The 26513-nt window shown below is 35.4% G+C and overlaps 1 protein-coding gene across 3 annotated transcripts in view; it reads left to right on the top strand.

Moving 5' to 3' along the window:
• BTBD8 (BTB domain containing 8) overlaps positions 1-23368 on the top strand; it is a 38222-nt gene extending 14854 nt beyond the window's left edge. For 2 of the 3 annotated variants that reach the window (XM_075508382.1, XM_075508384.1), the window contains 14 exons: positions 695-784; positions 2934-3014; positions 4181-4277; positions 4922-5010; positions 5233-5335; positions 9464-9646; positions 10471-10608; positions 11699-11828; positions 14387-14448; positions 15537-16173; positions 16637-16724; positions 17282-17421; positions 18584-20938; positions 22289-23365. In XM_075508382.1, coding sequence (XP_075364497.1) covers positions 695-784; positions 2934-3014; positions 4181-4277; positions 4922-5010; positions 5233-5335; positions 9464-9646; positions 10471-10608; positions 11699-11828; positions 14387-14448; positions 15537-16173; positions 16637-16724; positions 17282-17421; positions 18584-20938; positions 22289-22758 — 4663 coding nt within the window. In that variant the 3' untranslated portion in view covers positions 22759-23365. Of the gene's footprint in view, positions 1-694; positions 785-2933; positions 3015-4180; positions 4278-4921; positions 5011-5232; positions 5336-9463; positions 9647-10470; positions 10609-11698; positions 11829-14386; positions 14449-15536; positions 16174-16636; positions 16725-17281; positions 17422-18583; positions 20939-22288 lie in introns of all 3 variants that reach the window. The other variant, XM_075508383.1, reaches the window with a different exon arrangement.
• Positions 23369-26513: the final 3145 nt, after the last annotated feature.

The raw sequence follows: 26513 nt of genomic DNA, 5'->3' as shown, positions 1-26513 counted from the left end.
GGCTGAAATCATAAAGCAGTTTTCATCCACTGTCTTCTCTTCCTTTTTGCCCTTCCACTTCCACCTTAAGAAGCTCCTGTGGCAAAGGTCTTCTCATCTGGTTTTTTGAAGACTGTGATACTGGTGGAGATACTGAGCTACACAGACTACTGGTCTGGGGTTTCTTTATTATCTTTGATGGAAGTAGTAGTAAATTGAATTAGCTCCTTTATGGCCAGTTATGCCTTTTAAATATAGAAGGGTAGTATATCTAAACAGAAGTAGTTGATAGCTCTTCTCAAACAGTGCTGGAAACACATATCATATTGTTGTATCATATGTTAGTATGAAGTTTGTTTCAGGATATAATTATTTGGCTAAAATGGGGCTGTATAAACAAGGGTATTTACTGTTATTTGGTAAATAAAACAGAGAAATTTTGCAATTCTATATTGTATAAAAGGAAAATGCTTGTGATGATCATTTCCTCTGTGTGAATGTCAAAGTCAACTAGAAACAAGTGAGAAATCTAGAATACCGTTTGGTTTTTTTTCTTTAGCATATTTTGAAATTCCAAACATACTGGAAGAAAAGGCATGCAGTATATAGATGACACCTTAATGCATACAGGGCAAAGATTTAAGTCAATGTTATCAAAGAGTCTCATAATAAATATTTTTATCTAGTGGAATAATGTTTACTTTTTCTCTCTCAGGGCCATTTTATGTGCCCGATCTAGTTACTTTGCTGCTATGCTGAGTGGAAGTTGGGCTGAAAGCTCCCAAGAGCACATCACTCTTCAAGGGTAAGCGTTGTCTTTGCAAGTCGTGTGGGAGCAAAGGTAGGCAATTTAAAATCACTGCAAATATGTAACAACTGTGCTGTGTATAGAGCACTGACGATTAATCTGCCTTGACACTTTTCTTCAACCTGATACATTTCCCGAGTAGTGTTTTGACTTCAGTATGAAACAGCGTGTGCAGTGTATTTGTTAATATTGTCAGATGGTTCAGGGAAGAAGTCTTTTTCATCAGCAGAAGAGTACTAATCCTTTTTTTTGTAGAGTATGTTTTAGTATTCACAGTCTATTTTACTCTTCATGTTGTACATGTCATGAAAAGTATTATGAATGTCTGAACAATATAATTTATTTTCATACCTATTTGTACAATAAGAGTATTTTTACAATGTAAAGGCAAATAAACAATTACATTCCTTAAATAGTGTTTAATAATGATATTTCAGCATCATACACTGAAACAATTTTGACTAGTGTGCTTGTTCGCAATGGGTTTCTGTGTGAGAGCTGAAAATAATGGAGCTGTCAGTGTAGTTCTTAAGAGTACTGGAAACTGCCAGGTTAGTTCTTTTCAGTATCAGAAAAATCAATTGAAATATATTAAATTTTCTTTAAAAGCAAACTGATACTTTTACATGTTAGCTTTTTTAGTTCAGGCATGATGTTGGCTGACTCAGCTTTCTTCAGAAAGAACTGTGTACCTTACAGTGTTGCAAAATACAATTGCTTTGTGTTAATATAAAATTGCTTGGCCAAGTGATACTTTCTCTCATTTTCATAATTTTAGTTTTCTGTCAGTGTAATAATATCGCTGCAAAATCAGGAAGGTTATCTGTTGATTTGGTTATAACTTCCTAATCCTTATAAAACAATACACTTTTAATTGATTCCTTAGCTTTTATGCTATACATAGTATATTTTAGAGGCTGATAGTCAACAGTTACCCTGGTATTTACACTTCTCTGCCTGTAACTGATTTCTATATGGCTAAGAAATTTTCATCCCTATTTTTCAGTAGTCTTTCTCCTGAGAAGTACTTAGTCTTTATATGAGTGTATTCTCATACCAATGTCTCATAATTTCTGTTATTAAGAATCATATCCACTTATTTTACTTTCTCTAGTTCAGTTTTCTGCTTGGTGCAGATTTCCATGCTGTCTTTTTAAACACTTATAAATAAAGTACATATGGCTTATTCTGAAATAATGAAAATTCTGTCTAAGATAACAGCTGTCAAGACTGTGGGGAAACTCTTTCTTTCTGATTTTATGGCTATCGTGTGCTAATACATAGACAACTGTGTTGTTTTTCCTTCTTAGTGTGTTGCAAGTTGTTTTTTTTTTTTACTTCTTAGTCATCAATGTCTGTTGCTTAAACACGTCTAATGTTTTAAAGGGTCTTAGCTCAATCTGCATGACCATATTCCATTTATACTAATGTGCAGAGCACTTGTGAGTTCTGAAGATTGCACACAGAGACGTACGTACATAAGTACATTTATGTATTGTTCGGGAGATTGTGTCCACTGTTTAAAATAGACATTCTGTGCCTTTCCCTGTTACAGTGCTGGGACGATGCAAGGATGCAAACACAACTCTGTGTAGAAATTCTGTATTTCTTAATCTGAATCTAGGCATAAAGACTCTAAATATTTTGAGATGCAACATTCCTAGTTAGTGTTGTAGTAAAACTATTAAATGTATTTTTATTGTGGGAAAAGCTTAAATATATTCCTAAAATCAAGAATTAAAAATAATTATTCTAAAGCAATTTTTAAATATATAGTTGCATAATAATTGACTTATTACTAGTAAAGAGCTTGGAGATGATGAAAAAAATCCTTTTTGCATATTATCAGTGTAAATAATCTAGATACTAGTATTAGTCTGCTTATGACTTAATTTCAAAGATTTCAAGTATTACAAAGCTTCAGCAAGACTACTGAGTAGCAAAATTCACCCAAAATATAGTCCATTTAGATATTTTTACATTGCAGTTATCTTGAAAATAGCTTTGATTTTATCAGACCATTTACCTTCCATTCACAGAACGGCTGGATGATGTATCAGCCTTTTTACCAATTTCCTTTGGCTAAGAAATATGGTGGGTTTTATTCTGGACATGTCTTTATTTGTATATTTTTTCTTTTTTGCAGTATAAGCCATGTGGAAATGAGTGTCATCTTGCATTTTATATATGGAGGTATTCTGGACTTCCCAGACAAAGTTGATGTTGGGTATATGTCAACTTTTATTATTTTTAATTGTAGTTTGTGCTTGTTCTGTATTTTCTCAGTTAAAAGTCAAAAGGAAAATTCTTAATGTAGTATAAATAAAACAAAGATGTCAAATATAATGATAATTACACCTAAACATACTTGAGGAAATTCCAAAAATAAAGCTGTTGAAGAAATCTTGTTTATTTGGCAGCTACTGGAAAAGGTGGGCCAGACATTTTTGGAATATTATATAAGGAGAGTGAAAAACAGGAGAGTGTTTTATACCAAAATAACTCCCAATTTGCCTGTAACTTCCTTTTAGTTTTCAGAATATGTACAATGTATGATAATATAAAATAGTTAATATTTTGAATTTATTTTTAAATAATCATTTGAGTTGATGCGAAGGCAGATAGTTAGTCTTAGATCCATAAAAGATGATATATAGCAACCAATGTAAATGTTGGCATTTTCTTCTGGGATAGTTTTTAATCACAGTTTTATACATAATCCTGAATTAGTGAAGTAAGTTCTGAATGTGTGAATTATGCCCTGAAACCATTTATATATTAGCTGTTGAACTCTGCCGCTAAATCTTAAAACACTACAATTTCTTAATGTTATAAATTGGTGTTCAAAGCTTATCTACCTAAAATTAAAATCTGGAATTGTTTATAATATGCCCCAATGTCAATGTTTAAGTAATGAATTGATATAGAAAATAAAACTATGGTATTGATTATTATGTAAAATAATTAATAGTTTGCTCACTGTGCTTTTTATTATTGGAAGGGACATAATTCTCAGATATGATGTCACCAATAACATTTTATGTAATCCTTGGAAAAAAACCTACAAAATGCCAAAACTCTGCTGGCACAAATATCTTTTTCACTTGCTACCCTTAAAATAGAGAAACTGAGAGTCTTCTAAACAGTTTCTCAGCCAGTGGCTGAGGCTTACTTTTATATACACTGGACCCGGTGGTTGGAAGATTATTATTAGGTCAATACATGTTCCTGTTTGAAGATTATACTTGGTAAGTTTCACACTTGGTTATCAATCTGTTTCTGCAGTAAATTCTGACTGAACAAAGAGGTGAAATTAGCATGTAAATTGTCTTGTAAGCAAAATGCATATATGAAAATGATTTTTGATTCCTGTTGCTCCTGCTTTCTCTTTAGTCGCATGTTGGGCATTGCAGATATGTACGGGCTAGATGGGCTGAAAGAAGTAGCCATCTACATTTTGAAAAGAGATTACTGCAATTTTTTTCAGAAGGTATGTCAGTTCTCATGCTACTTTGTGAACTGCAAAGCCTAAGAAGAATTTTCATTCTATTACTTACGCATCATATTGACAAGATACTTAACAACTGTGTGGTCAAGGTGTTAGCTTAATTCAACAGACCCTATTTTTATGTGTAAATCTGCTGAATTCACTGGGATTGATGATGGGAGTAAGGCCTGTGGTATCATCCCCCTATTTATAGAAGCTTGTAAACCACAACTGATGAGAAGCAGTATTCCACGTGATCAGTTCAATATGTACATAGAGTATAATTTAATACATTCCATTGTATATGTTATTGTTCTTAATAGGAATATGGAAGTACTACATATTTGCATATCAGATTTCATGGGCATGTATTTAGAAAATATTTCTGTTCAATTAAAATTACTTTAAAAACAAACAACTTTTGTTTTTAAAAGTTGAGCATTTTCATGCATTAAGCTCACTAGGCTGAAAACTGCTTTATTGACATGTGTGGAAGCAGATGACTTCCCTATTCTACATAGAGGCAAACAAACTTAAAGACCATGGTAGGTAACAGTACTTCTGTTTGAACTGAAGATTTTGTACTTCTGTACAGCTTTTCTAAGTCAGAATGTGCAATAATTGTGATAATTTGCTAACAACTCTAGCCTGTTCCTGGAAAGCAGCAACCTGTACTAGAATGCCTGGCTATTGCTCATTCATTGGGAGCAGAAAACCTATACGCTGCTTGCATGAAGTAAGTAAAATAAAACAAATTCCGGTTTATGTTTTTCATTTCTCCGCTTTCTGTTGAAATTATTTTACTTTGCAAGATTGGGTTTATATTGGCATATAGAATGTTCACATTTTAAACTTTTTTTTTTTCTTCACAATACTTTAGAAGTATCGCTGATGCTAACAAGTGAAGATAGAACATTTTTCATCTTCCTTACCTAAGAAAGGCTCTTTTTTTCAACAGATGGGTAGGAAAACATTTTGCAAAATGTTTGTCAGAGAGAAGCTTTGCCAGTTTACCTACTGAACTTCAGAACAACTGTCTTGTTATGTTGATTAACTCTTTGGTAAGTAGTATATAGTGTGCTTTATATAAAAATAGAGCAATGTAAATTTTTTCCTTATTTAGCTGTGCAATGTAATTTAAGAGATAATAAATATAGTATTTTAAATCTGTAGTACACTTATACTATGTAAAAGTTCCCATTAAAATGACAAAGAGATTTTGATGTGCAGACGTTGTTGTTATGCTTCATGGCACACAGTATAGTGATAATCACATCAAAGTCCAGCATAATAATACAAAATAAGTTTATGAAACACAGCTGTGACATCATAGTGCAGCATTATGTATTCAGATAGTGAGGAACAGCAAATTGCTGTATCAGTTTCTATGTTAAGTGGTGGCATACATCATTCGTGATGGCCTTTTCCTCTTTGCCTATATTCTAATTTGGAAAAAATGTACTTTTTTTTTTTCCAGACTTCAGGTGATCACTGGCTATCAGTGATCACAAGCCATTTGTTTACAGGCAAGCTGACTTTTCAAAAATAAAGTAACAGTATAGTATACATATCTTCTGCTTCTCAGATAACAGTACTGAATTGGTCCCCTCAAAGCTGAGCATTCATTTTTTGTGGCACATATTTACATTGTTCCAATTTAGATCTGCCTAAACTTAAATACTTTCTAATTGTGTTTCTGTATAAAACTACCCTCAGAGCTGACTTAAAAGTAACTGATTTGAACTAGACCTGTTAACAGGAATTTGGTCCAGTAATTAGCCTGTAAATACACGGAATTGTAACAGAGATATGAACAGTAGATAGACGAGCTAAAGGTGAACCTGTACAGCTGCTGCCAAGCATAACTGTATATGTATGTGACTGTAATGTGGATTGGCACACACAAAGCTTAATCTAGCTAGCTCAGGTAACATTCACAGGATGATTTTGATTGTAGCACACACCAGACAGCTAAGTATGTGATGTCTCTTATATCTCATGCTGAAGTCCTTGTACCCCTGTCTCTGTTACTGTTGTCATCCCATCTAAATAGCTCAGGTATGGCTACCCACACTGCCAAACATACCCCTAGTTCAAGAGATGTACTCTTAAATGGTTCTGGCCAAAAACTGCCCCTCACTGAAAGGGCTGTGAAGGTGGCTTGGGACTGTTTTTTCTCAGGACTTCTTTGATGGAGTACTTACCCCATCAAGTGCTGAGGCCAGCAGGTCAGCTGTGAGTGGCAGCTGCTACTGCATATTCTGGTGAAAGCGTGAAAAACAAGAGATTTCGGAGCTATGTGGCTGTACCAAGAGAAGCTTGAGAGTATCCACGGTTATAAAAACCAAACAGTCCTTCTACCAGAATGCATAATTTCTAACAGAATAAAAATAGTAGCTATAGCTCTTAAGATACTAGGTGTTCTGCCATTATATTAGATCAGTATACTCGGTTGTTCCTAGAATATATACATGGCTTTGTATGTCATATATTGTACAAATATTTGAGAAGTTTTAAGTAAGGTTTTCAGGACTATAGATCAGTTCATTCTAATTTATAGGTGTTCATAGTTACACCACCACCCATCTCCAAACTAGCTCAGGTGTGTAGCATAGACAAGAGCGTATGTAGACACAGTTCTAGGCTCCCCTTCAGGCAGCCTTGTGCAACATTTTCAGGACAGCTTAAAGGTAAACCTAAGCCACTTCAGGCCTTCCTTACCTTCTGTGCCTATTATAATATATCAAGATGATGCGATTACAGTTTGTGTTGAAATACGTGAGCTATCTTTAAGCTACTAGCATTTGCAGAACAGTCATGGCACTGTGGTACTTGGTACTGCTCCAGCTGTGTACCCAGCTGCTCCGGAAGACTTTTGCAGTCTGGACTAAAGTGTGTTTTGGTCCCCATTTTACCAATTTAAAATTTGTGCTGGAGGGTCTTCGCAAGATTCACTGGTATGCTATGGACTGAAGCCTAGAAGGCTTTTAGAATTGCAAAATTAAAGAATAAAGCATAAGCCTCTTCTGCCCACAGAACAGTCCTGCTGAGTGATCATTTAACTCTTAGCTCTTAAGACACCCAGTCAAAAAACTTGTGGAATTCCCAGTGGAGTGTTTCACAATCTGCAAAAATGCTTAAGGTCGCTCGAGGGAGAAAGAAGAAAACATCTAAAATGAATTTTGCAGGGGCTACTGTATGTTTTCATACTGCAGCTTTTCTCTGCTGTAAAACAGTTACACCCCAGTTAAACAGTGTGACTCTACTGATACTTTCATTTACCAATCTTGGAAATGTAAAAGCTAGTTAATGTGGGGCAGCTCTTTAGTGGAAGAAAAGGTGCAAAGAAAAGGAGATTGGTGATTGGAAAATCTCTGGGAAGCCACAATGATGAATGCAGAAACATTAAAATGGGAGTGCAGTTTAAAACACCGTTCAGGTACTTATCCCTGGTGTCTCAACTACATGCAAGAAAATTACCATTTTTTTAGATAAGTAAGGTGGACTCCACTTTAGAATGGTTAGGAAAAAATATAATGAGAGAAGTAAAATTCAGTTAGAGCCACTCCTACAAAGTGCTGATATAATTAGAAGTCAATGAAGGCATTTTATATTTCACTGGAAGTGTCTAATGGGAGTAAATGCTTATTGCCTTGTGAGCAGGGGCTGAATTCTGGACAATTCAGAAAGCTTGTAATTGAGTCCAGTGGGAGCAAGATCAAACCATAAGCATATACTTAATCCTTAATTTACCTTATATGCATAGAAGCAAACTGGTTTTGCCCACAGATGAGTAAAATAATTAAAAAATATAGTTGAACAATGGCTGGCCAGATTTTATGTTTTAACTACAATATGCATGAAGAAAACCCTCCCTGCTTTCTATTTTGCATGGGACAAACATGATTATAATCTGAATTTACAGTAGGGTTTTTTGTGTCAAATATCCATCTGAATTGTTGCTTTCTCCAGTGTTACTGATCTTACTGCATAATTTATCAGTGACCTGCTAGGTCATGTTGAGTAGAGCTTTCAATCCATTCTGATGTGGATAACAATAAATTGCAAGTTCTTGTTAAGTGATGTGTTAGCCAGTAGAAGTTGCCCTCAGGTACTGTGCTGATGAGGCAATGCAAATGCTTAGACAAGTACGAAAGAACCAAAGGCACAGACAGACCAGGGGAATAAATATTAGGAAATCTGTTTGCTTGTTTTAAATGTAACTATAAATGTAACAGTTATGTTTCTTAGAGAAACATTAGACAACAAAGAGGATAAGTTCAGTTAAAACTCCATCTGGGAAGACAAATATTTGATGTTTGACTCCTTTAAATAAAGCAAAAGGATTCACTGTTTAGCCTGGAGAAAAGGAGGCTGAGGGGAGACCTTATTGCTCTCTACAGCTACCTGAAAGGAGGCTGTAGAGAGGTGGGGGTCGGTCTCTTCTCCCAAGTAACAAGCGATAGGACAAGAGGAAATGGCCTCAAGTTGCGCCAGGGGAGGTTTAGACTGGATATTAGGAAATTTTTCTTCACTGAAAGGGTTATCAAGCATTGGAACAGGCTGCCCAGGGAAGTGGCTGAGTTGCCATCCCTGGAGGTATTTAAAGGACGTTTGGATGAGGTGCTTAGAGACATAGTGTAGTGTTGGTCTTGGTAGTGTTAGGTTTACGGTTGGACTCGATGATCTTAAAGGTCTTTTCCAACCTATATGATTCTGTGATTCTGTGATAACTATGAAAATGCTTGGGTATTTATGCATCCCAAATGCCAAGCCGTCCACACTCACCTAAAACTTTCACTTACCCATTTTATTTAAGAATTTATTACATCTTTCAGTGACCTAAAAGGTTTTCCTCTATTCAGTCTCTCCAGTTAACATTTGCCTTATTTTGTTCAGGAGTGCAGTAGGTAATGACATACAGTTGAAAAAAATACAATAAAAGCTACTGAAAACTTTACTGCCTAACTTCAGCAGGCAAAACAGAAGCAGTAGATTTTTCTTTTTCTGCTTTAGTTTCAGAGGTAGGTATAATGCTTAGAATTATCAAAATCCAAATTTATTTAAAGAAGGGAAATCAATACTGGATCCGTGTTTAAGCGTTCAGTAACTGAACAGAAGCTATTTTACGAGCAGCAATTGTTTCCGTGATTACTTGGCAACAGGCTAATTTCTGCTTTTATTTTAAGAACCACAAGAATGCTGCTTTCCTTTTGATGGAGAGTGACCGGCTGATCAATAGTCTCCCCCAAGTGAAATGGACAGAGACAGCTGTAGCCTTGGCATCTAGGCTACAAGAAGAATGCGTAACATTTATTGTGGCAAACTTTCTACACATAGTAAAAAGTGAAGGCTTCTCTATTTTGTTGCAGGTAAAAGTGCCCTCAAGTTATTGTATGCTTCCAAATAAATTTAATTGTATCACACTTTGGATAGTTCAGGCTGCTAAATAATCAAAATAGTTTCAATTTTTGCTTTAAAGTACAATTCTATGGAAAATTAAAAAAAAAAAAAAGAGTCATTTTAAAGTTTTTGGCGGGGGGGTGGTGAGGTGGTCAGTGTTGTTTTAAAGCATATTAATACTTTGATACACAGGGTTGATACTGCGCTCAGGTTATGTGCCTCAGTTAAGCAAAAGTTCCAGTGAAGTCAGTGGGACAGTTTCTGTGTTGCAAAGAGATAAGTATATATATAAGCTTTGAAAAAGCTTTCAGACCCCTAGAACAACAGCATGTACGTACAAGAATGAGTATACTGCTAATACTCGTAATCAAACTTCTACTGATTTTTGTTGAGAGCTGCAAGAATGTGGCAATGCTGCAGGTCCTGATGAGAGCATATCTAGTCATCTAGCTGGTTCACTTCTCCCATGAAAGATTTTTTTTTTAATATGTATAGAGGATTAAAAAAATAAATAGGGAGATGTTAAAACATTTTGTCTTTGAATCTAGAGTTGCATGTGGCTGTAAATTCATCGCAGTGTGCTTGTTCCTAAAATTTCGGTTAGCAAGAGGCCTCAGGATGATTTGCTAGATGCCTGGGGAGGGGTGGGGTTATGGAATGGATACAAAGGAAGATGCTCAGCTTTGGAATACCTCCTGCACAGCGTGATAGCAGATTCTCTCTGCTCAGTAATGCTTTTGCATATGAAGGACACTCTTTTGTTTTAAATGGCTGTCTTTTGTTGTTTCCTCAGGCACAGGCAATGAGTAGCAAACCTGACCTTCTAGAACTAATTTTTAATGCAATTGAAAAAAGTATTAATAATGAAAATAGCTGCTTGCTTCTTGTAGCTGTGGATACGTTGTTGGACTCCACAAACGTGAAGGAGATGGTAGGTTTTTCAATGTGCAGTGTTTGTAGCAAAAACTATTCTGGTATTGTCTCATGTAATGGTTCAAATCAGATGATGTGGTTTGAGCTCAGATGGCTCAATCCTGCAATTGGGGTCACACAGAAAAGCACCTGCATAAATCCAAGGTCCTGGTGGAAGTACAGAAAATGTTAGCATTTGTTTACCGGATATCAACACTTTTTTCTTTTAAAAAGAAACCCCATCTATGGCAATAAAAAGATTATTGTGTATTACCAAGAATGTAGATCTCATGGGCACCACTACTCTGTTGATCTTTACTATTACTTTAAAGTTGTGATGAGAAAAAACTTATCAAAATGTTGCATTACCTTAAACTTACAGGGGAAGAGAGCTTATTCTTTTTCTTTTTATGTATCTTTTCCCCCTGTTTTGTAAAAGTCATAGCTACATTTGCTTTTAAGACTGTCCTCTGAAGCAAGGACTGCCTCTTAATCTAGTGTGTGTTTTTTGGATTGGGGGGAGGTGGCAGTCTCCATGTGTGTAACATACTGTGTATATCTGCACAATGTAAATAATGATATTTAAGCTGTGGTTGACTGCAATGCTGGGGATAATTCATGAATAGTATGACATACTGATAAAAATCCAGAATGATGCTACAAGCACAGAATGAAAAATAAATGCAAAATGAATTACTGCAATCTGGTGCTATTGTAGATCTTCTTGGTAAAAGCAATGAAAATTTAATCAGATACATTATTTTTCCCTAGAGTATTTGACCTTGTTGTGACACAGCTGACAGTAAAGAGCTATTATGGGGTTCATTTAAAAAAAAAAAAAAAAAAAAAAGGAAGGAAAAAAGGAGCAATGTGGTGTTTTCTAGTGCCGTAGTATGCCTTGGAGTGACTTTGTTTTAAAGTATTGTAAAAATTACTGTGGTGGGCAATAATCCTTCAAAAACAGCATCTCCATCTACCAGGCCATTATAAAATATAAGTGATGACATCATTGATCTAGCTTAGGGAGTAAGTAGATTCTGAAAGGAATAATGACTGGTTGCTATGACAATATGCCCCTCGCCAGCTGCTGATTTGTTACTTGAACACAGGGGTTTACGTGCAAGATCCAGGCTCTGCGTGATAAGCTCTGGGTCTTCCTGGTTCAGTCTTTTTATGCTGTTCGTCACACAGAAAGCTGGAAGCTGATGAGGCCAGACCATCAACAGAAAATACAAGCAGGTATGTCTGGCATCAAGTGGCATTAGAATTTTTTAGCAATCTGTTTAGTAGATAAAATGTAGGTGGTATTGTGGAGCCAGATACAAATTAAAGCAAAATTTGTGATGCTCTAGGTTTTTGAAGTGGTATTTTAGAATAGAAGCATGATAGCATGCTTAGCTAGTGCCAAACATGGAAATCAGTTAAGTCATTTTCTGTGAAAAGTCTCCCCTGCTTTTCTTTTTAGGAGTATATATAATAGGAATCAAAACCATGTAGATTGATTCTATTCTTATTTACAGCCACTCTAAATTATTGAAAATACTGCAGTAGGATTAAAAACCTTATCTGTCTCATTTTTAAGGAGATAAGCACCGTGGGTGAATTAAATTTGCACAAAGCAGATTATCCGTTCTATGAATGCAGTTTCTATCCTTTATCGTTTTCTACGTAATGTATAAATATTCCTTGTCTCTTGCATAATGCTTATCTCGTGCACTGTGAGTAAATGCAGATAGCTTGACTTCACAGTTGATTGGTATTGTGATATTGTGTATGCTACTGCAGAGAGCCCCTAAGGAGCTGCATAGTGTTCTCTCAAAATTTTAACAGGCAGCACTTCCAACAAAAAGGAGTTTTTGTTCTGAACGTTTCTTTGTTTTGAAGTACACAAGTATTCTGAGGGTGCGGAACTGATGATGGAGTTCGGGTTATGCTTGAATATTAGCTTTGACAGTACAGTGTTATAAAAGAAAAGAATGTGTTGAAGACCTAAAATCAAATCACTTGATTCAAAGGAGAAACAAGCATTTTGGTGTCCTTTTTGTTAAAGACATTAGTAGCTAGGATATGATAGTTATAAAATTGTTTACACCTATAAATAGATGACAATTTTATTCTACAATTACATGCTGAGAGAAAGATGCAGTGACAGTCTTTCTAAGTATGATTTAGGGATGTAGTCACATAACATCTCACTGCTACTGTATAAAACAGGCTTATGATTTCTTTCTGGATTATAAAATCCTTCAGAAGCTGCGGAGCTGGCTTTAGAAACAAGGGTGGGTTTTTTTGTTTTGGGGTGTTTTATTTTTAGGATGATCATGTCCTTATTGTAAATAATGTTTAGGCTGCTTTGCACTAGTATTTAAGACCGAGGTGTGCCTTAGTTGTCCAAACTCCATCTTGCCAGAAATTGTTTTGTTTTCTTTTAGATTAAATTATAACTCAGAGCTAGCATACATTTTATATGTAAATAGATAGGCTGAAATGTTTGCATAAATTATCTGTTTTTAATTACAGACAAAGCGATCACACAATACTGGTAGACAAATTTTAATCTTCAGGTGAAATATGTCTAGGATAACTCAAATCAACTTTCACCTTAAAGATTTCTGGTGGTGGTTTATCTTCTAGAGATTTAACCTATATAGAATTAGAAGGCTATAATAGAGGAGGAAAAATGCCAAAAGAAGACAGATGATATTGTGGGCTTTTTCATTCACAACATGTCTTGTGTTTTCTTAGGCACAAGTTTATATGGATTTTGTCTTAATATATTGGTATGTATTAATGTGCAGAGTCATTGCTAGAAAAAGGATTAGATCCCTGGGGTGCCATTTTCAGCATACCTTTTGTGTGATTTTTACAGACCTATTTAAAAATTATTTTTAGTATCTTTAGTAAGAATTCAGCAGAATTTTTGTTTGTGTTATACATGGATACATTTTTTGTATGTATAAATACTATGTCACAACACGAGGCACTGAATGCTTGATTTTTTAAATACATTTTTTGCAAAACCTTTTTTCAGATCAAACATTAATACAAACAAAAATGAAACCTTATCGATTCTGGGTCTGTACAGTGTCTATAAATATCCTTTTTGTATTCTACAAGCACAATTGATTTAAAGGCTTTATTGAAAAATGCTTCCCTCCCAGAGTAGACCAGTCAAAAAAAAAAAAAAGGCATTCATTGCCTGAAAATTCCACATGACAATCACAGGGATAACTCTCATGACATTACGCTGCATGCTATCTAAAGAGGCACTGTGATCTTACTGTGTATATTTAGATATTTTGACTTTACCACTTTTGAAAACTAATATAATTTACTTTACTTTAATGTAATTAATCTGTTCTTTAAATAGTGTAAATAAATATTCTATAAATTAGAGTACATGACTTAAAAGTCATTAACACTCTAAATGTGAAGGTCTCTCTTCTTTGAAACTGTACACAATTTACAAAAGTCTCAGTGCACTGCAAGCTTTAAGTGAGCTAAGCTTGGATAAAGAAAAGTGTGGCTTACTATGGAAATGGGGAAACAGAAGAATTAAACAACTTGCTTATAGCCATGTGAATTCATTGCAGAAGCCACATTTTTTGTTCTGAACATAAAACCATGTATTTCCACTCAACATTTGCCATGTCACCAGAATTAGCCTTCCTAGAATAATTACAGGACCCAAAGAACTGCTTTCTGATTTCAGATTATGTTAATTGAGTAGGCTGGATTGTTTTCTGTCTCCCTTCTTTCCTGCTAAATAGTAAAGAAACAGCTTGTTCCTTTTACAGCTGCATTTGACAAGGGTGATGACCGAAGACTTGGCAAAAAACCTGTATTCACTAGTTCTCAGGTAAACATTTCTATCCAAACATTAAAAATACTCAGAAGCTTGCAAACAAAACTATTTTCATCATGTGTTTTAAATTCAATATTAATTTGTCGTATTATTTAATGGAACTTGCTTTTGAAAAATGTGTAATTTTTTGGTGAATTGTTATTTCTGCAGAATCAGTAATGTCCATTACTGGAAACATCTTAGGACTCAGCCTATGCTCTGCTACATTTTCAAACAGATAAGCTCAAATAAAAGACAGGAATTTGTGTTCAGAATCTCACATTCCCCTGTTGCTATGTAATGAAACTGATCTGTTTCCCAGAGCAAATGGTTTGCTACTGAGCTAATGAATCTCTGCTATTATCACAAGCCACCACACCACTGAGTCTGTTACGCTCCCTGCCCTGAAAAAATATTTTTTAGTGCCCTCAACAACTCTTCTATTGAGACTCACACTCAAAGCTACATTACTATTTGGTAGAAAAAGAGTATGGGTTTCACATGATTTGATGGTCTTGGATACATTGCCATGACACTAGTATCACAAAAGATTCCATTTCATGCACTTAATTCTCCATGTTTCAGTATGTATCTTTACCTGAAAGAGAGAATGAATATTGCCACGTCTCTGGTGGATACACTGTTGGTAATGGTTAAAAACATCTCATGTATTATAAATTAATTTTTGGTTTTGTTTGTAATAATACATAGTCTTTATTCCTCTTTGGAAAATATGCACATATAACTCAAAAGTTTTCTTACTTCAGCAGACACTAATATAAATAAATATTACAGAGTAATTTGTCCAAAATAAGTGAAACTCTGCTTAGGTATTTCTATATCCTTTATATAGAGCAGTATTTCACATGAGCTTTACTAGGCACTGTAGTTATTTCTAGTACTTTTATATCTTTGAAAGCCAGCAATCTGAGCTAAAATAGAAATTTTTTTTATTTTTTAGTTATTTCTATGCTGAATCTTGTTGCTTTAGATTCACGTACTACTTAAAAAGTAGCTGTGTTTCAGAAATTAAAGATCATGGATAGTTTGGTGTTATAAATGTTTTCTGGTTTGTTTTTCTTTCCTGATGCTTTTTTTTCTAGCTAAACAAATCTATTGCTGAATCTGTTGGTATAAGGAATACTTCCCCGACAGAACACAGCAAGAAAGATTGCTGGGGAGATTCTTCCACTAATCAGGATAAAATGAAATCTGATGGATTAGGAGCATCTGGACATACATCAAGCACCAACAGAAACACTGTTAATAAGGCTTCAAAGCATGAGGATGTAAAGGGGAAAGATGGCAAAAAAATAGTTTCCAAGATTACTAAGGATTCAAAAGCAGGGGAAAAAGCTGCTTCACCAAAGGCTAGAGCTGTTATAAAGACAAAAATAGAAAATAATGGAAATGTGAAGGCTGAAAGCATGCTTACCAAGCAAGATATAGAAAAGACATCATCTGCAAGTGGACAGAAAAATTCAGGAAGTGGCAAAGGACTAAAGAACCATGAAGGAAAAGTTGCAGGTGCCAGGCCTAAAGTGCTGACAGTAACCTCAAGTGTGCAGATCAAAACAAAACCATTGAAAAAAACCACAGGGAAGGAATCTCCCTCCTTAGTGACTGTGGCAGGAACTTCCAGCAAGTCAGCAAACTCAAGCATAGATAACCAGACTGCCAGTGAACAGACAGAGGAACCCAAAGAGGATAAACTGGTAGAGGAAGGGAAAAAACAAACTGGTAAATTTATTGTGTGTATGTGTGGGGGTTTTTGGTGTTTGGTTTGGTTTTTTTTGGGGGGGGGGGGGGGGGGGGGGGGGAGGTGGTTGTGGTTTGGGATTTTTTTGTGTGGGGGTTTGGTTTTGTGTTTTGGTTTTTTTTTTCGTAAAAGTCCCTGTCTGGTTTGTCCCAGGCTGGTCATACACTGAAAACCAGACTGGGAAGCTTTAAAGAAATCTACTATAGATTAATAACAGTCACCTTCTTCCCCTGTAAATGAATATTAACTTGATATAAGAATATTAAATTTCTCCTCTATTAACAGACTTTATGATCAACTGATAGCCATATAAAATGGTAAAAGTTTTACAAGTTTAGCATCTATACTGTTTTCAATAGTTGATTTTCATATATTAGAAATTTTTCAGTACTTATATGCAATGCGTTTTGCCCTATAATTAACTTCAAATTTACTTTACCATAGTGAAAACAAAGTCATCTGTGAAGACATCAAATGGAGTCACCAACAAAAAAAAAAAGACTGAGCTTGAGGTTAATATCACAACAAGCAGGTATGTTACAAATCAATATGCTGCTTTACATACATATATGTGTGCATGTATGTTTGTGAAAAAAGTTTCAGGTGAACTATTAAACTTACTGTTAAGTCAACATGTTCTTTTTAATCTGAGAATGGTTGTCTATTGTATGTTGTTAGCAAAACAATTTGAGTTAGCTATTGGAAACATTGCTGTAAAGATAAAATTGGTTTGGCTTTTGTGTTGGATTGTTTCATGCTAATCATTTTAAAATTGTTATAGGTCATTCAGAATTCTGCACACTGGAACAGTTAATGACTACACAAGGTGTTGTAAACTTATTGTTTCTGGGATAGTTTAGATTAAACTGGACAGGAAAACAGCTGAAGCACTGAAATTGTGAAATGGGTCATTTATGTGTGTGTATATATAAAATATATATACACATATAGGTTTTATTTTCAAAAAGTATTAGGTTGCATTTGCAGTGTTTATATATGTGTGCATATTAAAACATTGCTTGTTTAAATATAATTAAACATTGCTAGATCTTAAGCTTGGAAATAATGGATGTAATAACTTCTTTGCAGTCTGACAAAAAAATCAACTGGAAAAGGGAGTAATGAACAAAGTGCACAAGCTGTTCTAAAGAAAAAAGGGAATGTGAGTAGCAATTCTGCAGCACAGCAAAAGGCTCAAAACACACCTACCAATTCTCCCAAGAACCAAGGTAAAGTTTCATACAGCAATGAAACAGTCTGCCATTATTATGCAAAGCTTTGTCTTTTTTGGGTTGTTTTTTTTTTGTGGGTTTTTTTTTTTTTTTTTTTTAGCACAAGCATTTGGCAAAATCTTCTGAACAATTCTGTTTATTTTCCATATTTCACTTTTGGTGACAATCCTAAACTGTAAAATGCAACTGAATGTGTGTCAACTTCAAAATATTTAAAGATGGTCTTCACTGCCAATTGGTGTTTTCTTCTGCTTGTTTAATCTGCTTTGCAGAGTCTTTTTATTTGCTGATCCCCTGCACTTCTGCACTTGGAACCATGACTGAAGTTCTGTAGGTCAAGCATTTATAATATGCATCAAAGATCTGGACTGCAGACTTCTTTATGAACTGTTACTCTTTGCCTCCCTTTTTTTGGTGATCCCCCTTAGGGGTAGCACTACTGATACTGACCTACCCCACAAATGAATACTTGATTTCAACAGCTATTTATATCAAGTGTGGGAAATGACACTGTAGACCACAGAGAAGAAACCCTGTTTTATAAAGATACAAAGTGTTAAGGATGGAGCTCTTTTTAATCCCATTTGGACTTGGCACTTACTGGCAAGGGGAAGAATATTCAAGTTACATTATCTTAAATGCATTATGATACAGAAAACACAGGTCCTGTCAATTTGTGGTCATTAAAGATCTTGCAGTATTTTCTGACTGAGCAGGGATATTAATTCTGGTGTTCTAATCACATTGTAACTAATGTAATTATTTTCTGCCTACTTTCATTTCCTCTACAATACAAATTGAATATAGTACTCATCACTTCCTGTGCTAAGCTGCTGTGCAGTGTTTCTGTGCACTATTAGATAGCTGCTGCTTTCTGCTGCAGTGATGACTACTTCAGTTACAGGCTGAAGTGATTCCTTTATACATAGTCTATAAAGTGCTTTAGTTTTAAAGATGGCATGTAAATGCAAGATGATATTTTTGTCTAGTATTTGTTTAAGATCTCAATTCTTAATTCTTTAACAAGCCTTAAATCCTTTAGTTACATAAAAAGTTGAGTAACTTGCTTCTTAACATAAACAAACACTAACATAAATTTGGTGAATATACTTTGACTGGCATATACAATCTTTACAGTCTTTTTTTAACTGTTTGTTAGGACCTCAGGGGGAATCGCCAAATTCACTGAAATCAGGAATGTCTCCAAAACATAACGAAGAAAAAAATGTGTTACAACATCTGGTTCAGACAACACTCCCAGAAAAACATCCTGCAGCCAAGAAGAAGACTGTTAAGCAGTCACAAACACCTGTAGCAAAAGCCACTGCAAAAATAACACCTAAAACTCTGGCTCCGTCAAAGCATGCTGAGGTTATGAATAATAAAGACCCAAAACCAAAAACAGCTGGGCAATCTGTATTAAAATCTCAGTCCCCTGCCCAAAAATATTCAAGGAGTGAATCTCCTGTTGTCCAGAAGAATGTGCACACCTCTGAGCACAGAAGTTCAGGACAGAAACTTGAAAAAAACATGGCTGATGCTGTGGCAGGTCAGCTTCATGACAATAATGACTGCTATTCTGCAAAGCAAAGTGAATCTCTAAAATCTGTGATGGAAAGCAGCAGCGAAGATAAACTGCTGGCATCCTGTCAACCCAATAAACAAAAATTAGCAGATCCTTCTGAAAAAGTGGAATACGAAATACAGTCTGAATCTTCTTCTCCTCTAATTACAGAAGAAACTATGTCTAAACTGCACGTTTCATTGCAAAATGAAATGGAAGCAAGACAAATCTGTGGAGATCAGACTGGAATTAAACAGATTGAAGACACAGAGAAAGGTGATAATACAGCTGAATTTCACTATCATGCACAGCCTTCTAGTGCTGGACGCTCAGACTTTTCCAAGGAAACCAATCAAAAGGCTACTGCTTCAGGAGAACTGGTGAAACAGTCAAAAGCAACAAAAGTCTGTACTGAGCAAAGTGATAAAGTAAACTCTGAAACAGGTCTTAACTACGGTGAGAATGCTTTACCAAGCTTTTCCAGAACGATAACCAATAAAGAGGAGGAGACATCATCTCCTCAGATTTATATGGAGGGATTTCTTACAGCTGATGAGCTGTGTGATACATCAGCCTTGACGGAATACAAATCAGTTTCAGCAGATTTAGATGATGTTTCAGAATGTTCCACAGAACAAATAACAGAAAAATGTTCACCTAGTTACACGGAGCCTATAGATCCTACAGAAACACCCGAAAACCATGAAAATGCAGAGATTCCCTTTGTGGACCACTGGAGTACTGGTGCACTAGATCCAAAAGAGAGTCCTGAATCAGATACTGGCAGTGCAACCACATCCTCTGATGATATAAAACCAAGATCAGAAGATTATGATGCTGGAGGCTCTCAGGATGATGAAGGATCCAATGAAAGAGGGATTTCTAAATGCAGCACTATGTTATGCCATGACTTTCTTGGAAGAAGCAGCAGTGACACAAGTACACCTGAGGAATTAAAAATTTATGACAGCAGCCTAAGAATAGAAGTGAAAATGAAAAAAGAGGGTTCTGATCTCTTCCGTGTTAATTCAACGAGTGATGATGAAATACCAAGAAAAAGACCTGAGATTTGGTCCCATCAGGAAAGTGCAAGGAACAATACTAGAGAAAGCAAAAGTTCTACTTTTGGCAATGCACCATTTACTCAGGAAGCAGACCAAGTTTCTTCTTCTGCTGATGAAACAGAAGACGACAGATCTGAAGCAGAGAATGTTGCAGAAAACTTTCCTCCATCAAATGTTCCTACTCAACAGTTCCAAGGAATTGATAATTTAGCTTTTGAAGATGCAACAGAAAATGATACTGCAAGTCAAGAGTTTTCTAAAACTAAAAATTTCAAACGATCTGTTTTACTTTCAGTAGATGAATGCGAAGAATTGGGATCTGATGACAGAGTGGAAACTCATACTTCACGTCAGCATTCAATAGATTCTCTTACTCCTTCAGAAGTATTTGACAGTGTTTCTCAAGAGCACCATGGAAAGACTTCAAGATACTCACTGGAAATTGAAGATGGATTCCTGGATTGCAAACAGCATAAGGATAATAGAGACAATAGATTGGATAAAAGTGAAAGTTCTCTCCTACATCTTCATGGCACTGAAATCCCAGGGAAGGATAATCAAGGTGCTTCAATGACTGAACAAAATTGCCCAGAGAAAGTATATTCAGCAGCTAGTCTGTGTCCAGGAGAAAAACAAAAAGTAAATATGAAGAATGAGGTGGCTAGTGAATTTCACCAGTGCAATAAATACTTAGACAATGATGCAAAATCTCAAGAAAGACCATGTCATTTGGATCTTAATCAGAGAGAAACTAATTCTGATGTGCAAAAGAGCAGCTCTGCAAAACCTATAGAAGCCAGTAAGAATCAGATACTGACTCAGGAAGGTCAAGTGAGAGACAGTCAACCAGCAACTACTGAATGCGCTAATACTGATTTACTTCCAGGTAATGTACAGAAATAGAAACATTCAGTCATTCAAAAACAAATTAATAGGGAAAGCTTTGGAAATTTGTCGGGGATTGAATCCTGAACTGAAGTAATTTTGGCTGAAACTATATTAAATTTCAGTATTTTTAAGTATTTCACTTGGGTAGAGAATGCTTGTCTGTTTGAAATATCCGTCAATACCCTGCTGTTCAATGAGAAACTTGACTACAAGAAAAGGGATTTTATGTAATGCTAAAAGAAAGATTGGATGCAGTTGCCTGTACTTCAGTTATTTTTGATCCAATCTAACATTGACAGCATCAGCTTTTGATGGAATCTTAGTATTCGTTTTGTCTGCTTGACAACATATAGTATGTCTGAATGGGATGTGCAATAACTACAGTAATAACCTTAACTAAAGCGCACTGAACTGTTTACCTGAACAGCTATATGCATTATTGTTGTAATTTATTTATTTATATATTATACACAAATTTGGATCCTTCTCCCACTGAATATAACTGAATATTTGCCATATATTACATCAGTGGGAGCAGGTTTGAACTCTGATTTAGAGCTTATGAGATGTCTAAAATTCAAATTTTACCAGTAAAAGCTTATTTCCTAAAAGAGAGATTATACTTAGAACTAATGCTTATATACAGAAAAGTTCTAACTTGTTTCATGTAGCTAGATGAATACTTGTCTAGTTTTGTGTTTTGTCGTCTTTATACCAATAATTCAGTCTGTTTATCCCATCAAAAATATACAATAGTGTTGATTACAGCTATTGTGTATTCAAGAGTAATGGAATGCAGATGATGATCTATGTTCAGTCAGACCATAGAACAAGAAGACGTTAAAAGTTGTACTATTTTTTTTAAGTTTGCTTGCCCTTGCCTGCAGCTGCCCTTGCATGTGCAGTGTAGAAATAAGCCTGTGGATAAACAATTTTGTTTTTAATTCTCTTCTAAGCTGACATAGCTTAAGTCACCATTCAGTAATCATTCTCTATTAATTCCCTCCATGCACCTCCTGGTCTAAATTTAATTTATGGAGTAAATGAGAAATTTCATGTGCATTAAGTGTATATTTACATTGTCATTTTCTGTATCAGAAACTTAATTATGGAGGTTATTGTTAATTACCAGTGGTGATTGCTACTTTAACTTAATTTATAAATCATACTTTGTTTTTTATATAGGAAATAAATGCCTCAAATTTTGTCAATTTTGTATACCCTCCATCCCCCCTTTTTTAACCTGGTTGGATTGTCCTTCCTGAATGAGTTAAATTTTGCTCTACACAGCCCTGAGGGGAGGATCATCTGCAATTTTTACATTGTACAGTATTGTGAATTATTTCAGGAGACATAGATGATTATGACACAATGGCACAAACCTGCATGTATGAGCATCGGCCTTCAAAAACCCTTTCTCCAATATATGAGATGGATGTTGGAGAAGCAATTGAACAGAGGATGGATTCAGAAACAGCAGTTCTAGATGTGGATTTTGAAGATCAGCAGTTTGCAGAACAGGACTGGACCCTTCTCAGGCAACTGTTATCTGAGCAGGACTCAAATATAGGTTTCAAAAATTCTGTTCCTGAAGACCTTAACTTAGCACAATGTCTTATCAATCAGACACTGTTTCTGGCACGAGATGGTTCGAATCCTCAGGGTACCTCACAAGTTGACACATTCAGTAGGTGGACTGAACTAATGTCTCCACTTGATGATTCTTCAGCAAGCATTACAGTGGCAAGCTTTTCATCTGAAGACTGTTCGTCCCCTCAAGGGGAATGGACAATTCTTGAACTGGAAACCCATCATTAAGGTGATCAAATGTTTGCAACTGAACTCCAACCCACTCCCCAAATCTATTTTTGATGAGTTGTTTCCATACAATAATGAAATACTGCATCAGTCAAGAACAAGCAATTCTTGATACTGAGGCAATCTTTCTGATATAATGAGGTAAATATGTTAATTTATAATCTAGATTTAATCACAAGTACAGTAATTTTTCAAGACTTAAATGTATGTCTTTTCTAAAAATGAACTTTGAGCATGTATTTTCTAGAATTGTTAGAAAAATTAGATTACATGAAAGAAAAAATCTTGGTTTCCACCCTCCCTTTTATCTTCCTTTCTGACATTTAATATTCTCATTGAGCAAGAATTTAAAGATGACTGCACAACTAGTAGAGCTATTCCCCTCCTTTTTTTTCCCCCCTCTCTACATGGTAACTTCATTTTACAACAATAAAGATTCAGAATGGCTGTGTCGAAAGGTGATGTGTGCCAACGCTGCTTTAAATGATGGAAACATATGTTCAAAGAAGATGTTTCAGTATGAATCTGCCTTGGGCCTTATTAATATGAGAAGCTTGTTTCACCTGTTTCTTCCAGATTTGATTTTTGTATTTTTTGTTTGTTTTGTTTAGAAGTTTCCAATAAATTTTTTAAATTGTCTTTCTTTTAAATATAAGACTTCAGAGGGTCTGTGCTATAGGAAGAGCACTGTTTCCTTCTTGGAAATGCACATATTGAAGTAAATATTTTTAATGGCATAGTGCATGAATTCAGAGGAGTTGGTAGAATGCTGCTCCTGTTCTTAAAAACAGTATGTCTGCTATCTCCAAAAGTATATCTCAGTCTGAAGTCATGGTCAGCGTTACATCAGAAGTCTGATGTTGACTAGAATTACCTTCAGGCTTCAATTCATTACACTTGCACCCTTCTGACGCTGTCTGAGGCATAGCAAGATTCTCAGGAATTTGGTTTTGTTTGTTCTCATAGATGCTACATTTGGGGGGGAGGGGGTAATGGGATTCTTGCACCTTCATGGATACTTCTAGTGTAGCTTTTATATTGAGACCAAATGTCAATGTAACCATTCTTCTGACTAAGAGTGAAATAGGGTTTACTTCTCAATACTGCTCATTCTGCTGCTTTTGGCTATTAATTTGGGTGTGGATAGGACTGTTTATTGTCTTTTCTGATTTGATGGGGAGGAAGGGAGCAAGAAACTATTTGTAATTCTTGCCAAGTCAGAACTCCTCCTGAAACATACTTCCCCCCCCCCCCCGGCTAAGGTTAGGCCCTCTAAGATATCTGCATTATGGAAACAGTAGGGCTTGTCTTTTACACAGCTTAAAATCTAAACAGGAAGTATTCTACCTCCTCTTAGTCATTAACAGAAGTGCCTTCAGAAGTGCGTGCCATATGGCAGTAAAAGGCTACTAACATTTTTTTCGTTAAAACTATTTAAGATAAGTGCACAACTTAAGCTAGCTGTAACCACTGATAATATGGTCAGTTTTGCAAGCTTTTGTACAATTCCAACAGTGCACCTTAATTTTCTATAGAAACTTAAGTTCTTTTTGTTCATAGTCAGAAACTCTGTTGTGTGGAAATATGAAGTTGCCCCAGCATATGACTAAAGTTATGACTTGTCTTACCTTTGGACTTGACATAATAAAGAGCTCTGACGCAAAATAGTTTTTCTAGAAAGCCACTTTGTTGAACTTCTGATACAGAAGTAAAACTGATGTTTTATTTTCCCCAAATTAAATGGAGGAAGAATTTTATCTCGTTCTTTAGTATCAAGGCAGGACAAAAAAGAAAAGCTTTCCTTTCTCTTTATGTCAATAAAGAAGAAGGACTTGAAACTCATGTAAGGAAGATGTTCAGTCTCATAATAAAAATTTTTCCCCTATCTTTTAGCTTTTAGCAGCATAAATAGTCGGAGATATTATAATTCAAAATATTTTAAATGTAATATGCTATATTTACCCCAGTCTTCATATTGGGTGAGTTAGAAGAACCTTTAGAAGTGCAAATCATCAACAAAATGTATTTTTCACCTTCAAGTTTACAAGGTATATTGACAGTGGATAATCTTTTGGATAAAGGAAAGAACTATAGTATTAGCCATAGTAAAAGATGAAACTCTAGAGAAGCTCTTAGAGAAGGCTGAGGAATGGTGTTTTCTCGATTTCTGTATAAAAGATTAAAGTTGTTTAAAATTAAGTTTAATCAACTTTAAAATCCTGATGATATTCTGGTAGTGGGCATTCACATGTTAAACAAAATGAAATTATGTAAAGGAGAAGATAAAGGATTAGGAAAAGTGACAGAAAGTTAAAGAAGGGTCCCTTTTGTCTATTTTTTGCTTTACCCATATTTTTAACTTCATACTGAATTGAAAAAGTAACACTGAAAAGTGGCACACAAAGTTCCCTGTTTGTCATATGAAATACAATCACATATAGGGGGGGTTTAATTGGGGTTTTTTTTTTTGCATTTACTTTTCCAGTTGTTTAATAATTAAATTAACTTCTCTCTTCAAGTCCCCAATGATGTTGTTGCAATTCTTTTAATAGTTTTGCAGTAGACCAGTGATTAGGATTTGGTGTATTGTTCAGTTGGTACATATGCAGCCATAGAATTCAGCTTCCCACAGCCAAATAGTCTCTGTAGAAGCAGCAGGAATAGAAAGCAGGATTGTTTTTAATTCGCATTACCAGAGTGCCTGTGAGGCTTAATCAGACCAGCATCCCACTGGCTAGACATTGTACAAACACAGAACAAAAACAAGGACTTCCCCCAGAGTGGTTATAATTCAAGTTAAGACAAAAGGAAAAAAACATGGATAGAAAGGTAAAATGAGAGTGTCAGTATTTGTCTAGCTGATTAGCAATGGTTTCAGCACATCATCAGTTTAAATACTGTCATTTTTTTATTCTGTATGCATTATGAGAAGGGGAAATCGGAGGGTGAGATTTGGAGGCTGGATAATGAGGGAGCTGTAAGGATCTATATTCCTGACCAGCCCTGTGTGTCATCTAAACTCTGTTCCTGTTTGACCTTGTTTAGTAGTCACTCCTCATTCAGGAGGATGTTCAAGCTTTAAGCAGGTATATAGGTTTCTATCTGTTTAATAGTATCAGTCACTTGAGTTCTCTGGAGTCCTGCTCATGACTCCTGACAGTGATTTTTGCCACTGTATTGGCCTCTTCTCCAAAACATGAGAGAATGGACAAAGGTTTGTTTGAAAACTTCATATACAATCAAAGCTAGTGTCATGGGCTCCAAGTGAATAGTGATTAAGAGGTCCTGAATGACCTCTAAAGTAAAGACAAGGTATGTACATCTGATGTAACAGTGAAAGGGCATCAGTGAAGAAACTAAAGAAAGAGATGGCACAGTCAAAATAATGTTTAAGAATTTACCTTTGCAGTAGTATTTTGAATGAGTAAGAGCAGTGAAATTGTTTTGTCAAAGCCTGAGAACATAATGGTGCAGTCAACAGGTGATACTGACAGCTTACATGAGATTGTTATGTGAATGGGTAAAGATGTCTGTATCCTACAGGTAGTAACAAGAAATTTAGTGAACTATCAGTGAAATTTAGAGGAGAGAGCTCAAAAATCAGAGTTTAAGATAATGACCCTGGTTTTGCCTACCATAATGACATGTTATTAAAGTGAAAAATAAGGATGTTTTACGTGTGTGGATGTATTAAGTTTACAATAGGCTAGATCTCCAAAAGGTGATGTCAGTAGGCATAATTACTTTTTTTGCTT

Source organism: Mycteria americana, chromosome 7, assembly GCF_035582795.1.
Source record: "Mycteria americana isolate JAX WOST 10 ecotype Jacksonville Zoo and Gardens chromosome 7, USCA_MyAme_1.0, whole genome shotgun sequence".
Lineage (NCBI taxonomy): Eukaryota > Metazoa > Chordata > Aves > Ciconiiformes > Ciconiidae > Mycteria > Mycteria americana.
The sequence above is the reverse complement of the archived record's forward strand: the minus strand, read 5'-3'. Positions and strand labels throughout refer to the sequence as shown.